The sequence below is a fragment of the Gadus chalcogrammus genome, chromosome 17 (genome assembly GCF_026213295.1).
Source record: "Gadus chalcogrammus isolate NIFS_2021 chromosome 17, NIFS_Gcha_1.0, whole genome shotgun sequence".
NCBI classification, from domain to species: Eukaryota; Metazoa; Chordata; class Actinopteri; order Gadiformes; family Gadidae; genus Gadus; species Gadus chalcogrammus.
The window spans coordinates 12,663,873-12,680,912 of NC_079428.1; the positions used below are offsets into that span (position 1 = coordinate 12,663,873).

At 43.1% G+C, this 17,040-nt stretch overlaps 1 protein-coding gene across 1 annotated transcript; it reads left to right on the forward strand.

The window, feature by feature from the left end:
* The first annotated feature begins 6,619 nt into the window (after positions 1-6,619).
* Positions 6,620-11,622, forward strand: LOC130370498 (endonuclease domain-containing 1 protein-like). Its single transcript, XM_056576243.1, has 4 exons — positions 6,620-6,728; positions 10,067-10,326; positions 10,490-10,929; positions 11,613-11,622. The coding sequence occupies exons 1-4, from the start codon at positions 6,620-6,622 to the stop codon at positions 11,620-11,622; spliced, it is 819 nt and encodes a 272-aa protein (XP_056432218.1).
* Positions 11,623-17,040: the final 5,418 nt, after the last annotated feature.

Sequence of the window (17,040 nt, forward strand, 5' to 3'; positions counted from 1 at the left end):
CATGACCCGTCTAACTCCATAACCCCTAGCCCTTAACCCTAACCCCTAGGCCGTTATTATCTCTATATGATGACCTAGACCAGTGGTTCTCAACCTTTTTTGAGCAAACGCCCCCCTGACCTTACCCTGATCCTCTGGCGCCCCCCCCCCCCCAATAAAAAAATAAAAATAAACAACCCCACTCACTCTCGTGTTGTATTGCTTAAAGTCGTCGGTTCATCGTTTTTCATTGATTTTGCGTTGGTCACTAATAGCAATGAATGCCCTCTGAGTCGGTTTTGGTACAAAAAATATGAATGAATATTCATGACATGCAATTAAACTTCCAGAGAGAGAGAGAGAGAGAGAGAGAGAGAGAGAGAGAGAGAGAGAGAGAGAGAGAGAGAGAGAGAGAGAGAGAGAGAGAGAGAGAGAGAGAGAGAGAGAGAGAGAGAGAGAGAGAGAGAGAGAGAGAGAGAGAGAGAGAGAGAGGGAGGGAGAGGGAGTTGAGGAAGAAATGGTTGGATTGAACATTCATTCACCCGCGACTCCCGTCCGCCACGTCTCCCGTCGTGCCCCGGCCGCGGCACCCTGCGGCCCGGGCACCGTGACCTTGGGCACCGCGACCACTCCCGCGTCTCCAGCGACTCCCACCGAGCCCCGTGAACGAATTAAGGAATGGCCCGGGAACCACGGCACCGCGGCCCAGGCAACGCGGACTCCACGAAAACAGAGGCCTAATAAGGCCTATATATTTTGTATTTGAAATGCAACACTCTTTTCGTGGAGACTACGCTCAGAGCAGCTGGAACTGAACAAGAGGAAGGAGGAAAACGGGCTATGAAACAAAATTTGATATTTTTTTGTTCATCAGTGTTAATACACAGATCATGCTAACGGGAGTCTGGGCGTGTACAGGACCGAAACGCGCTGTATTATCACTGTTCCACTGCGCATAGACAGTAAAAAGTAGCTGAGACGGTAGAGGGGTTAGAAACCAATAAATGAAAATAGGCTATTTATTTCAGGTAGTCTATTTTTTCACCCAAAAAAAAAAAAAAAAATTAAAACCTCCCCCCAAAAATGGAATCACGTTCCCAGCGCCCCCCTACGTTGTGCGAACGCCCCCGTTGAGAAACCATGACCTAGACTATCGCTATATGAGGACCTCTACTATCTCTATATGATGACCCGAGGCTATCTCTTTATGAGGACGTATACTATCTCTATATGATGACCTCTACTATCTCTATATGATGAACTAGGCTATCTCTTTATGAGGACCTCTACCATCTCTATATGATGACCTCTACTTTCTCTTTATGAGGACCTCTACTATCGCTATATGATGATCCTGTCTCTCTCTATTTCTATATGATGACCTCTGCTATCTCTATTTGATGACCCTGTCTATCTATATCTCTATGTGATGACCTCTACTATCTCTTTATGATGACCCTGTCTATCTATATCTCTGTGATGACCTCTACTATCTCTATATGATGACCCTGTCTATCTATATCTCTATGTGATGACCACTACTATCTCTATATGATGACCCTGTCTATCTATATCTCTGTGATGACCTCTACTATCTCTATATGATGACCCTGTCTATCTATATCTCTATGTGATGACCCTGTCTATCTATATCTCTGTGATGACCTCTACTGTCTCTATTTGATGACCCTGTCTATCTATATCTCTATGTGATGACCTCTACTATCTCTATATGATGACCCTGTCTATCTATATCTCTATGTGATGACCTCTACTATCTCTTTATGATGACCCTGTCTATCTATATCTCTGTGATGACCTCTACTATCTCTATATGATGACCCTGTCTATCTATATCTCTATGTGATGACCACTACTATCTCTATATGATGACCCTGTCTATCTATATCTCTGTGATGACCTCTACTATCTCTATATGATGACCCTGTCTATCTATATCTCTGTGATGACCTCTACTGTCTCTATTTTATGACCCTGTCTATCTATATCTCTATATGATGACCTCTACTATCTCTATATGATGACCCTGTCTATCTATATCTCTATGTGATGACCTCTACTATCTCTATATGATGACCCTGTCTATCTATATCTCTATGTGATGACCTCTACTATCTCTATATGATGACCCTGTCTATCTATATCTCTTTGATGACCTCTACTATCTCTATATGATGACCCTGTCTATCTATATCTCTATGTGATGACCTCTGTCACCTGTCCTCCAAATGCCTCGTGGCACATAGGGCCTTATGTGAATGATGTATATGATGACCTACCATTTCTGTTGCTCTCTCTCAGAGGGTTTGGTCAGCCATGTGCTCCTGCCCTCTAGCGGCTTCCTCCCATTGGACACTGAGCAGACTGACAGGAAGTGGGACCAATCAGACGGAGTGTCACTTCATATAACAGAGGAAGAGACGGAGAACAGCACTGCACTGTCCTGTGGTTCTACTGCACCCTAGTACTGTGTATGTACCCTAGTATTATACTGGCTATGTACCCTGTATGAATACTGTGTATGCACCCTAATAATGCACTGTGTATCTACCCTGTATGCATGCTGTATATGTACCCTAGTACTGTACTTTGTATGTACCCTATTACTGTGTATCCTAGTATTGTTCTGTGTACCCTGTATAAATACTGTGTATATACCCAGTATGACAACTGTGTATGTATCCTGTATGAAAACTGTATTTACCATATTCTGTCTTTTATTTGTAGCATATTTTTTGGTTCTTACTAACATTATCTCTTCTCCTCCTCCCCTCCATCTCTCCAGTACCCTGTCTCCTCCCCTCCTCCTCTCCTCCTCCTATACCCTTTCTCCTCACCTCCTCTCTCCTCTCCTCCTATACCCTGTCTCTTCCCCTCCTCTTCTCCAGAAATCCTTTCTCTTCCTTCTCTCCTCTCCTACGGTACCCCGCCTCTTCCCCTCCTCTTCCTCCTCAGGCTCAGACAGAAGATAGAGGTGGAGAAAGGAGACTTGAACAAACTCGGCCTTGCTACCATTGGAAAAATAAATCAAACTGTCAAATATGAGGTAAAATGTGGCAACGATTATTTCCCTTTCTTTTTGTGGGTGTAGGAATCTGTATTTATTTTGGTTTACTTTATTTTGCATAATTTTTCCAGAAATTACACCATATATTATATACCAGGGGCCGTATTCACAAAGGATTTTAGGGCTAAAAGTAGGTCCTAACTGGCGAATTTAGGAGTAACTCCTAAACATAATGGGCGTGTCACTCTTAAATGTAGGACTCCTAACTTTTTTCACTAAGAGCAATTCACAAAGTATTTTAGGCCTAAAAGTAGCACCTAAGTCTAGGAGAGCTTAAAAGTCCTCTAGAGGACTCCTAACTCAGTAAGACCTATTCACAAAGAATCGTAAAATGGCTGCGAGACGAAATGTTTCGGAGACAATACAGGACTGTGTTAATGAAGAGATATAGGCTAAATAATGAGGGTATTAAACTTGTTGTGGAGTGCAATAACATCCCCGACTAACAGGAATAATCCGATAAAATGTTTGGCAACACTACGTTATTTAGCAACAGGGAAAATGCAACTTTGAAATGCCGACGATTTCGGAATATCGCAACCATCAGTCAGCCGTGCCATAAACCAAACTATCAACGCGCTCTCTTGACCACATATCCAACAGTTTATCCGGTTTCCTTTGGACTTTCAACAATTACACAGGGTCAAAGCATGCAACTTCATGGCAATTGCAGGTATGCCCGGTGTGGTCGGTGCTATTGACGGGACGCACATACAAATAATTGCGCCATCAAAAGATGAGGACGGGTTCGTCAATAAGAAGAAAGTGCATTCCATCAACATGCAGGTTTTTTTTAATGCAAATTTAAACATAGCCTACTGGATGTTGTTGCAAAGTGGCCTGGAGCTATCCATGATTCGCGCATTTTAATGTAGAGCGGTCTGGGGCAGCTTTTTGAGAGGCACCATGTACCAGTTGGGTGTCACTTGCTGTTGAGGTTCAGGTAGCAGGAAAGACTTTGCTAGCACATAGTAGATTTTCAAAGTTCTCATCTGGGACTATTAGGTACTATCTTTATTCTGTGATCAAGTTATATGGATTGTCTGATATTGTAAGCAATATTGAAAAAACAAATGAAAAGTAAAGGCTTAATCATTAACATGGAGAGCGCAATTTCCATTGTAAGGTTGTGTTTAAGACTGACTAGCTCCACGGCAATGGTAATTTGGAAACGGCTCAACTCCATGAGCAGTATTCAGTTCTGCTAAAGTTTTGGTCTCCAGCATAGGAGTAGCTGCATTGTTTTTACCCCAGTGTGCATATGCTAACCATTTTCCACTAAGTTTGTTATAGCAACAAAATGCTGTCCAGAGAATTGTTGGTATATTGACCTTGTTATTGAGTGGTGGTGTGTCAGCACTGTGAATCGCTCCTGTCACAACAAATGCTTCACTTTGGTTGTTTTGGTTGTAGCATAATTCATCCATCCGATCTTTTACGTTTTCCTCCATTGTGCCCCAGCTCCCGACATTGAATGTCTTATCTTGTGGCATTGCATTGGTCATGGTGAACGTGGATTTCTGCACAACTTTGTCGCTTGCACGAGAACTTGGAAACAAATGCCCTTTATTATAAGTTTCACTCCTGTAGTCTATTAGGGAAGCCTGGTTTGTTGGTTTCTTCATTTTTCTCATGTTCACTTCTGTACTCGTTGCATTTTCAAGCTGCAAAGAAGAGAGACAGCCACTATTTTAGTTACATACTTTATTATCAGTTAACTAAGGTCATTATCTTAGTTACAAATTGGATATTAAATTACCTGTGGCTCCCCCTTCCATATGGCACTGGGTCATCAGCTGGATGCTCGCGGTCTAGAAGCATTGGAGTTAAAGACTCGCTAAACTGACACAGAATGGTATTGGGAAGGCTGTCAATGTGATGCACTCCAACAACATCATCTAGTAATGCAAAAACCCTTTTTACATCTTCCAGTTTAACCTTAGCTGGGACACCCTTAAGCATAACTGTGCGCTCTGGGTCAAAACCATACATGTCACAAAACTCCATTTTGTTTTCTCAATTAACCCAACCTTACAATTTTCAGATGATTATACTTTAAAGAGTTTTTATATTTAAGATCAAGTAGACACACTTCAGTCCCTGTTCGGGCGCCAATTTTCGTCTGTAACCAATAAACAGAATTTACTCGGGTTGTGATAACAGTTTACTATCGATCCAGTTTTATTTAACATTTGCTGAACTGAAATGCATCTTACTTGATCACAATGTAGGTCAGGAACAACATAAAACAGTAAACCTTAAATCACATGGAAATGTGATTATATATTTTTTGGTAACCCTCAATTAGAATAATAAAAAAATAAAAAAATATATATTTCCCCTTTTTAGGCAGTTAACCAAATACTTAAATGTCTGAACAACACCCTGTTATTCAGTACAAAAATACCTGAAGGAATGTTACTCGTCCTCTTAAATTAAATGTCTCTTTCTCAGTCCATGAAAACAAAATGGATACCGAACGGTCTTCTTATAGAACATAGAACAAATCTTGAAGTGTCCTTATATTGTCTTTAGCAACAAAAAAACAAAACAAAATAAAGTAAAGTGCTGGCCAGCAATAATATTATAGAGCTCTATATGTGTGTGGTGGTTTAGTAGTTTTGCCTGCAATCCTCAGGATATTCAGAAGATGACGACGGCTCCTCACGAGCTCACGGGCCACAGGAAAGCACTCAGGAAACAGCGGCAGCGTCTCGTCAATGTTCATTCACTCGGCGGAGTTCCTTGCAAACGGTCTTCTTGTGGATAAACGTTGCCGACGGACTTCCGGATATTATCCAAAGAAAACCGAGTAGGCTACTTTGTACGGTAAATATTTCACCTAAAAATACTTTTAACAAGTTAAACTCCAAAATTATACAGCAGGAGAATCACAGCTTGACCACACGTTGCTTGCAGGCATTGAAGAAGAGATCTACCCGCGAAAACTTCGTCTCCAAGGTAACAATAACACACACCGTAAAACAGCAGTCGTAAAGCTGCCGCAACATAAAGTGGTCGTAACCCTTAAAGAGACACACACCAAAAACAGTGATAATACAGAAAAGCATTAGCTGACTGAAAATATATCTGGGTTACATCCTCCCCCACTTAAAATGTGACATCCCCGTCACTACCTACTGCTAGAGACTGAACTAACCCTGCAATTTGCTGCTGCAAGCAGAGGCGCTGCATCCCATTAGGCATACCAGGCAATTGCCTGGGGCCCCGCAATTGCTTGGGGCCCCGGGCCACTACTAGGGGACCCCCTAGAGCCAAAACAATCGCTCCATACCCCCCCCCCCCCCGTCAACAATCGCTCCATACCCCCCCCCCCCCCCCCCCCCCCGTCAACAATCCTCTGCCTAGAGGATTGAACCGCCGGCAGGGGCGATTCTAGGGAGTGTGGGGGCCCCCACACTCCCTAGAATCGCCCCTGCCGGCGGTTCATGCAGCTGTAACGAGCAGAGAACCAGCGATGCATCAGCGGGAGCCAGGTGAACACCTGCTTCCACCACCCACCCATCCCTGAACAACCACCGAGGGCCAGCGATGCAGCAGTCAAGGACCGAAGATCGCCTCCCATCGCCCGACGCGTCGTCCACACCAGCGAGGAGGAGACGCTGCGCCAACGTCAGCTCAACTACGGGCCACCCAGCAGGTATGAGCCGGGAACCAGTGATGCCGCCGTCATTTTGACTGAAGCAGAAAATCCTGAGGAGGCAGCACGTGTGCTCTCAACAGCTCTTACACACATACAAACATGGCTCAATAGATCGTGGCTTATCTTAAATGGAAAATAAACTGTTTGTTTATACTTGTCGAAGCAACCTTCTACTACTATGCTTTCTCAATCTGGGTTTTTGGACACAGAAGAGTTGGAAGTTGTTAAAGATCCCAAGCCATGGAAATTTCATTTTCTGAGGTTTTCTAACATTAATTTGAGTTCCCCTTGCCTACCTATGGTCCCATAGTAGCTAGAAGGAGCACTAGGCATTCTGTTCCGCCTTTGAAAAAACAAAGCTCAGATGCACAGATGTTTTGGAATTTTCCCTGTATGTCGTCATAAGGGGGGACATGCTACCTCCCCTTTCTCTGCTTTGCCCAATGAGCTACGACCGTGCGAGCGCCACATGTGTGTGTGTGTGTGTGAATACACACACTGTAACGCAAGTGTTGTACACTTCTTTTTTATTTGGATAACGTTGGTGTTATGGCGCATAACACGTCGGGTTCTCGACATCTCTGGTGTTTCCACAATGAGACTCATAGTGGGCGTTATCTCAGCCATGGTTGAGAAGGAATTGGGGGGAAGGAACTTTGGCTTTGATTCCCTGAAGTACGTGAACCACGCAGGAGAAAGGGATTGTTGCCCGCGATTGTTTCTCGCCGGAGCCCCGCTGTCCGTTGCCCGCTGCCGAGGCACCACCGCAGTGGGGCACCGCCGCCCCGGCGTTGGTCCCTCGGCAGCGGGCAGCAAGGCTCCGGCGGGAGACAATCGCGGGCCACAATCCCTTTCTCCTCCATGACGCGGTTCAGTCTACTTCAGATTGATGTGGAGGTGGTAGAACCAGAGACTTCGGAGAACCCGACGCAGTCGTTTGAGATTCATAATATCGTGATAATATATATGGCCGTGATAATATATATTATATGATATAGATATCTATGTATAATGTGATATTATTTAGATATAAAGCTCCAGGACTCCCGCCGGAGCACCCAGAGTGTTCTAGGACATTTACAGAACACAACCAAATGCTGTGTGCGCCTCGCCATTCTGCTTGTGCCCTGTTTACCTTTCACTACCTATTGTACTGTACACTATATACGAAACTCTTTAGTACAGTAGATATATATAGGACACCATTCCCCATTCTGCATACATATCAAACAGTACACTATTTAAAACATATTCCTATTTAATATAGAGTGAACACTATGTAGTACGTTAAACAACTCGACTCATTTCACATCCCGAATGACAATCGCAGACATCCCTAATCCAGAGGCGCCGGAACCGCTGGTGCATGTGGTGCAACCGCACCGCGACTTTTATCTAAATGCATAAAGCAGAAGCAGCTTCACACAGCTGACTTCTTTTTTTTTTTCCATTAAAATACAGGCTGCATAATTATAGACACCCCTATATGTTAAATTATTTTCTTCTTGAACCAGCTATCAACCGTACACACCTCACAATATTATATAATACTATATCATATAGAATGTATATTGTACATTGGGGGGAGGGGCAGTATAAGTGGGGAGTGGGGCTACTAGGATCAAGCCGTTTATCTAACACCAAAAACAGCAGAAGGGCAGACAGACAAAAGAGAGGGAGACAGACAGAAAGACAGACAGACAGACCTCTAACTGAGAGACAGACAAAAGCTAGACCTCTATCTGTGAGACAGACAGACCTCTAGCTGAGAGACGGACAGACCTCTACCTGAGAGACAGACAGACCTCTACCTGAGAGACAGACAGACCTCTAGCTGAGAGACAGACAGACCTCTATCTGTGAGACAGACAGACCTCTAGCTGAGAGACAGACAGACCTCTAGCTGAGAGACAGACAGCACTCTAGCTGAGAGACAGACAGACCTCTAGCTGAGTGACCAACAGACCTCTACCTGAGAGACAGACAGACCTCTAGCTGAGAGACAGACAGACCTCTACCTGAGAGAAAGACAGACCTCTGACTGAGAGACAGACAGACCTCTAGCTGAGAGACAGACAGACCTCTAGCTGACAGACAGACCTCTAGCTGAGAGACAGACAGACCTCTAGCTGAGAGACAGACAGACCTCTAGCTGACAGACAGACAGACCTCTGACTGAGAGACAGACAGACCTCTGACTGAGAGACAGACAGACCTCTAGCTGAGAGACAGACAGACCTCTAGCTGAGAGACAGACAGACCTCTAGCTGAGAGACAGACAGACCTCTAGCTGAGAGACAGACAGACCTCTACCTGAGAGAAAGACAGACCTCTGACTGAGAGACAGACAGACCTCTACCTGAGAGACAGACAGACCTCTAGCTGACAGACAGACCTCTACCTGAGAGACAGACAGACCTCTACCTGAGAGACAGACAGACCTCTACCTGAGAGACAGACAGACCTCTGACTGAGAGACAGACAGACCTCTTTGCTGCACCGAAGTCACATCGCTTATCCCCCACCTGCGGGGCCAATATTAATTTTCCCATTGGCTCTTGTCCCAGCAAAAGCATTTGCCTCGCATGAGCAACATCATGCAAACCAGTTAGAACTGGTCCTAATGAAGCGTGAGATAACTGCAACTTTTATTTGGATTATCAAAACTGAATGAGGGATATCTGCGATGGTCATTCAGGATGTGTATTGAGTCGAGTGGTTTAAGGGACATCACGGCTGATATCAATATTTCAGTTGTGACTATTCAAAACTGAATTACAGATATCTCTAACTGTGGACAATGGAGTGCTCATATATAGTAGGTCTGCCCCGTCGAAAGCTCAGAAGATCCTCTCCTTTTACTTTTACAGTGGCAGGGTTGGTGCGTCTTCTATCCATTTGAAAGGACAGAAGGAAACAGAGACGACTGTTGGACCATTTCATTCAGAGAACCTACACCATATATCTTCTGGATCCCGTAAGTTTTAACTCTTCACCAACTCTGTCAACCTGGTTTCACTTACTTCTACTGCACACAATGATTTTAACGCTGACATGAATCCAGCGATAAAGAATTGGATTTATTCACATCTGATATTTATATTATAAACTATGTGTCTGGATCACAATAAATATTTGTGAATTCACTATTTGTATATTTACACAAAAACACATTTTAACCTTTTTCTGTACATTTGTAATTTAGATGGACATCCACTCATCTGGTTCACAGTTTTCCTGCTCCACAGATCTGCAGCCTGTGATGATGTCATCAGTGACTGGTGGATGTCCATTGGCTCTTGTCATTCTGCTTCTCGTGTCCATGGATCCTACAGCCACTGATGTGGTGGGATCAGTCGGGGAATGTGATGGATTCTTCCTGGATCAAACCCCACCAGAAATACCAGGAGTGTTGGAGGATAAGAAAGTTAAGTACGATCGCTACAAGCTCATTTGCCAAAAATACAACAACGATAAGAAGTTCATGACGCTCTATGACACAGCTAAGAAGATCCCAGTGTTTTCTGCATATAAATACACAGGACACACACACTTCGACTCGCGAGTCCAAAGCCCATGGACACTGGAGGAAGGGGTAGTTAAGTATTTTATTTGTAACCAATATGATGACATTAGTTAACTGTTAGTATGTGCAATTAAGTATGTAACTAGTATATTTGGTTGTAAATTACAATGTTTAGTTAGGTATTGAAATAGAAGGAAGCATAAATAAACCTTGAATTCTCTCTTCTTTCTAGATTGACGACCAGGCTACAGAAGAGGAGTACAGTGGAGCCAGAAACCCTGATGATTATCAAAAAGGCCATTTGTTTCCAGTTTCTCATGCAAACACCGAAGAGGATCAGAAATCCACATACAAGCTGACCAATAGTGTTCCACAAGTTGGTTCTTTTAATGTGGGAAGATGGAAAGTATTAGAAGGAAATTTCAAAAAATTTATGGATGAGAACTGTATACATGACACGACGAAACAGGTTGAAGCATTTGTTATAACTGGAGCGATTAGTGAGGGTGATAAGAAACTAGGGACAATTACTGTTCCCGATAGTCTCTGGACGGCATTCTGCTGCAAAGTAGGCAAAGTAACGTTTCAAAAAGCAGCCTGGGATACAAACATAGAAAATAATGGACACAAGATACCGTTCCAAACTTTAGAAGAGCTGAACAAAAAACTTCAGTTCGAGCCATTTCCAAATAGTATTTGCCCTGCAGTCACAGTTACTCCTAAGCCTAGTGTCAACAAGCGTCCTGCTGGGCACTCATTGGATGGACAAGAACCAGCTAAAAGAAAGAAAATTAAATTGATTTAGAAACTATATTATTAACTATATGTGTTAGAGCTATGCAGTAATTAGATTTAATTGTAAAACATTTATTTAGTTTGTTTGCTTAATATAAAATAATATGAAATGTATGTTTATTTTCTCGTTTGTATTATAAATTAGTTAATTTGGGTTTGTTTATGCTTTTGTTTTGAAGTTATTACAGCCTATATATAGAGGTGGCGGGCATAGGTAAGACAGGCACTGGGAAGGGTCATGGTTTTTTACCAGCTGTACGAGAGAGACAAAGGAGTGAGCCTGCTGGTTCACACTGTTGCACATTTGTTTTGTCTGCTTAGAAGATCGGAAAATAAACCTGCAGAAATCTAAATTCACGACTGGACAGTTGACTCTTTCCCCTGCACTGCGTAAGATTTGTCCCCCCTGGTGCCTCAGTGGCTATTTTGATTATGTTGCTGTGTTTGATTTCTTAATTTTCAAGTTATTGTTTAATCGAGGAAAAATCGCCACTATAATATGTATTATGTACTGTGTTAGAGTGTCATTTTGTGTCATTTTGGATGGTGGTGTGCCCCAGGATTTTGTAAATGCAAAAAGTGTGCCGCGGCTCAAAAAAGTTGAAAATCACTGGACTAGCTTAAGCCTGCAGGGCAAACTGGCACTGCTACCCTTTGCAAACCACTCTGTGTCCCACTCTATCCTCTCAAACACGACCATTGGAGAGGACGTCCTTATCTTTTGCATTAAGGCCCGCTTACAGGTATTGCCAACAACAAAATACAACCTGGTTATCTGGTATCCGTCACAACACAACCCACACTGCATCCTACATCCCACCCCAGACAATAAAGAGACAATGGCTCATATCCTAAACGGCTGTAGCTTTTACAAAGGACTGTACATCGCCAGACATGACCGTCTGGTGGACTTGGTCTCACAAGAACTCAGACAAGTACAGGACAGAACAACACACATGTATTATAAGCACAGCACTGTGAAATTGAACTGGTTTGATCATAATTGTACTGATAACAACATACTGTGTAACATCCCAAACACCCCAGACATCATTATCCAAGCCAGAAAATCAGTTACCATCTTTGAAATAGGCTGTGCGTTTGATCTGTATATGGACACTTGCTTCACATCCAAGTTCATGAAATACCAGCCATTGGTAGAATGTACCACAGCTCTAGGATATAACTGCCAATTAATCATACTTGTGTTCGGAAGTCTGGGGAATGTACACAAACTTGTGCTCCGAGGTTTGCAGATAGGTGGACTGCAAAAGGCTGATGCGAAAAGAGTTCTAAGATTCTGCTCAGTCTCAGCGACCATAGGCAACCTCCACATCTGGAAAAGACGTTGTGTTGTCTATCCCTGAATGCCATATTGTCATATGCAATGCTTTAACCTCAGCTAAACCATCATCATTTCATCTCTACTCCTCTGCGTGCCTAAGCATTTTGCACATTCAGTGTCTGGTTAGTTTTCAGATTGAAACCTTCTAATTAATGTTTGGATCAAAAAAAAAAAGAAAACTTTGTTTTGCTTGTAGATCCAAATAAAATAATTTAAATCTGTGTGTGTGTAGACAGTGCAATTAAGCGATGAACATACAAACATAGGCCTACTGCCTTCAACATAGCAGTCAGGATACTGCTTCTTTGTTTTGAGCCGAAGAAAAAAAAAAAAACTGCGATAAAATTGGTTTGCGTTAACGCCGTTAATAACGCGTTTAACTGACAGCACTAATATTTATGATTAGCAATTCGTCCCTGCCTTTATACCAGAGATACTTCAGTGTCTATAATATATAACCGCTTTTTCTGATTACAGTTTAATGTAACAGTAAGCTGACAACATCGCTAATTAACACCTCAGCTGCAAATTAACCGCGCAGCGATAACCATGGCAACCGGTCAAACAAAATTTATTTTTGCGATCATTCTGCGCGCGCATCAATGGCCATCATTGATGGAAGGCCAACAGTATTGGCCTTCCAATACCCTGAGCACCAGGGAAACACACACAACATTTGAGGGAAGAAACTCACAAAACCGATATTTTGCTGTTTTTCCGTCATCCCGTCTGATGTCAGTGCTTGAAACATGAACCATGTGTTCAACCGCCTAATGCTGGGCGCTGTCTCCCTAGACTCCAAGCATGAGTAGTTATATTAACACAGTCAGCATTGAGTTACTGTTTAGCATCGCTACTGCAGAAGAGCAACTTGCTCCACCCCTAATACTGGATGAATGACTCCAGTTGGGTCAGGTTGACTTTTATAATTCTATAGGTATACATTGCAGGAATGTCAGATTGAGTCACACATCAAGAGCATTGTTCAAATGAATCAATTGATGTGCATCAATATCCCCAAGCTAAATAAAGATAAACCTGAAAATAATTGTTGGGGCCAAAAATGAAAGTGAAAGTTACTGCTCTTACTGAATCTCGAACAGTGTGGACTAAAGGTCTAAATCAGGTTCCTAAATCTTGGTGTGGTTTTGGACTCAGAGCTAAACTGTAATAGCAACATTAGGATTAGTATTTATTTTTATTGTCATTTATGCAGAACATAATAGGAATTTGTCTCAAAGTTCCAGTGTGTGTGATTAACAAATATTGTTTGTGGTTTGTGACCAACCAACATCTTATATCTGCTTGCGTGTTAAGAGCCAACTTCAGCCCTCAGCTTGGATTGATCCAAGCTTGGTGAAGCAGCTCTTATTTTATTTCTTTATCGATCAAGAACACTCTTTTTTCTACAGTCGACACGATGTTGATTTGAAACCTTCACAGACACATAGTTGACTAAAGCGAAATGATTGAACAGCGTGCCTGTGTGCATGTCATCAGGAGTGTGATGTTTCAACCAAAACAGTAGTAGGCCGATGTGTAGGTGTATCTGTCAGAATTTTTCACTAACGCACGTAGTATACTCTGCGTAATCTACATCCTAAATGTCCAAGTAGATAGTCCATCAGATATTCCCTAGACACGCAATGCTCTCTCCCGGCTCATCTGAGGACATAGATAGATAGTTACCCTCGTCATGTCTCTTCATTCCGATGGTTCCTCCGGTGTTGATGACCAGTACCCAACGATCTCCGCAACGTTCATGCATCATCCATTTTGGCATCGCGTTGGGGGGGCAGTTCAGAGACTCCGCGTGGCTGGGTTTGGGATTAGACAAAGCTTGAGCGAGTGAAGTCATTTTTTCAGAGATCAAAGGAGGATTCGACGTAGACGTCTTATATACCGCCGTGATTTAAACCCCTCTCGGCTCTGGCCCTAGCTTTATATCCGACCACAACAGTGGAGTCTTAAAGGGTTACTTACCAAATATCGGATGATCTATGGGTGGTGAAGTCAAGTCAAGCAGTAAGGCCAGCCTCCAAATTCCTTAGCGGTGTGTAACCATTACCTTAGATATTACGGCAAGAGCCTAGGGGTATGATTTCCAAATAAGTCGTTTCCCAATTGTATTTCAGAGAAACTTCATACTAAAATGCTGACGGCTGAATAAAAAGCGCAAAGCATTGCTGAAAATGCAGAAATGTAAAATGAATTGATCTGAAGAATCTGAAAGTAGTAGTAGTAGTAGCAGCTGAAGTATTAGTATTAGCAGCTGAGGTTGAAGTAGTGGATGAAGTAGTAGTAGTAGTTGCTGAAGTAGTAGTAGAAACTGAAGTAGTAGTAGAAGCTGAAGTAGTAGTAGAAGATGAAGTAGTAGTAGTAGCTGAAGTAGTACTAGAAGAAGCTGAAGTAGTAGAAGCTCAGGAGATAGAGCGGGTTGGCTGGTAACCTGAAGGTTGCTGGGTCAATCCCTGGCTCATCCTAGCTTTTAAAGTGTTGAGGTGCCTTGAAAGGAACCTAACTGCTCCCGACCGGCTGGCTGTCGCCTTGCATGGCTGACTCCGCCGTCAGTGCATGAATGGTGAATGTGAGGCAATATTGTAGAGCTCTTTGGGTTGCCAATGGTTAGAAAAGTGCTATATAAATGCAGTCCATTTAGCTGAAGTAGTAGCAGAAGACGAAGTAGAAGTAGTAGCAGCTGAAGTAGTAGTATTACTACTAACTTTAAGGGACAGATCATTTGTGCTGATGACAGCGCATATGGTGGGAGACCAACAACGGGGTGATAATTATTATTATTATTATTATCATTATTATTAGATTATTATATATTTTGGGGATACATTTTATCCCCAAAAACGCAGCTGATCGGACGCATCACACGATTCGGAGGCATGCATCACATTTAAGTGTGATGCATGCCATCACATTTTTTTTTTCAAAAATGCATTCGGCAGAGAAGGGAGACTAGCATTGCTCACGGGTTGGAATGAAAGGGAGAAAAGGGGACAGAGTTGCCTGCGGAAGCGATGTCTGAGATGCAGAGACAGCTTCACGCTACCGGCAGTGTCTGTCTCGTACGGTGTGGAATGAGAGCTCGTGGAACTATTGCGCAAGTACGCCTGCATGCTTGCGCAATAGCATACTGCCCGAGAATGCAGTATCGCTGTCAAATCTGTCCCTGGGAAAAGTAACGTTGCGCTAGGGTTGCCGTGGTATGCGGTATAACCGGTGTTACCGGTGTTGAGGACACCGGCAACACAGAGTTTTTTTAAAAAATGTACTCAGTGTGAAAATGTCCACACCGCGGCAACACTACGTTGCGTCTAATTGAAAAAGGAAACCGCTATAATGAAATAGCGGTAATATTTCCACATTAATTGATAAAATAACAGGGGATGGGAAGGGGGGATGGCTGTTTCAGAAGGAGGATGATTTTGATCATTTTAATTCCAAAGGGGGATGCCATCCCCCCTCAACTCGAGTGCTGATTATAGTAGTATTATTATATGAAGTAGTAGTAGCTGAAATAGTAGTAGTAATAACTAAAGTAGTACAGGGGACGGGGTTGACACTAAGGTTGAAAAAGCACTTGCCCATCGGGCTAGTACAGGTCATGTTCGACATGGCCGAATGTTATGTTCACTTGCCCAAATTAAAATCAGAATCGTGAACGGGCCTCTTTTTGCCAGTCACCCGGCCTGATCTCCAGTAGCGCCAAGATAATTTATTGGCCTGTGGCATGTGCCACCGCGACCACTGACTCCGGGCCAGCTCCACCCTCCCTGTTCGATCTAGTACATCTGGAGCCGTCCCTTGCCGAGGGGGGGGTAGGCTACTGTCCTTATTGTAGAATGTATGTGTGTGTTTGCTGGGATCACTTTATCCAGGACGGTAACTCCGGGCAGAGAGTAGACGAATACACAGGGAACAGTTCAGGGTGTTTATATCTCTTGCAGACGAATGACATCAATGATGGCTTCAATAAGTAACGAAATGAATGACGGAATGGATGTACAGATGTATGAATGATGTAGGAATGTTTTTTTCTTCACGAACGCATTCTCTGTCATGGCGGGTTAAACAGTCGCGCGCAACGAACTCTGGCGTAGCCAGATACACAGGACACACAGTGGACATGTAACCCAGATATATTTTCAGTCAGCTAATGCTTTTCTGTATTATCACTGTTTTTGGTGTGTGTCTCTTTAAGGGTTACGACCACTTTATGTTGCGGCAGCTTTACGACTGCTGTTTTACGGTGTGTGTTATTGTTACCATAGACATCTTATAGCATAGACGGAGGATTGGCTGCTGGGACACGAGAAATACGGCCGCCATCTTGGAGTGGTCAACCGGGAGCAGCAACAGGATGCCGGGCTGTTGTTCAGCGTATTCCTGCTCAAATCGGCGGACCATCCACAATAGGAATCGGGGGGATTACTTTTCACAAGTAAGATTTAACATTGCCGTACTATTGGTATAATTGGTATTGAATAATAAAACACGCCAAACAATGTGGCCTTTATCATAGCTACACGTATGACAAAAAAACGCATGAAAATCAGTGGTATTCAGTGAGGTATGATTAATTGCTCCAGCCAAACGGATTACACTGGGTGGAGCGGATGACCACTCCAAGA

What these genes read in the sequence shown, in the direction of transcription:
- LOC130370498 (XM_056576243.1), top strand. Translation starts at nt 6,620, where the DNA reads ATGCAGCAGTCAAGGACCGAAGATCGCCTCCCATCGCCCGACGCGTCG. An exon ending in AACTACGGGCCACCCAGCAG is followed by an intron (nt 6,729 to 10,066) that starts GTATGAGCCGGG and finishes TGGATCCTACAG; the next exon opens with CCACTGATGTGGTGGGATCA. An exon ending in CATGGACACTGGAGGAAGGG is followed by an intron (nt 10,327 to 10,489) that starts GTAGTTAAGTAT and finishes TCTTCTTTCTAG; the next exon opens with ATTGACGACCAGGCTACAGA.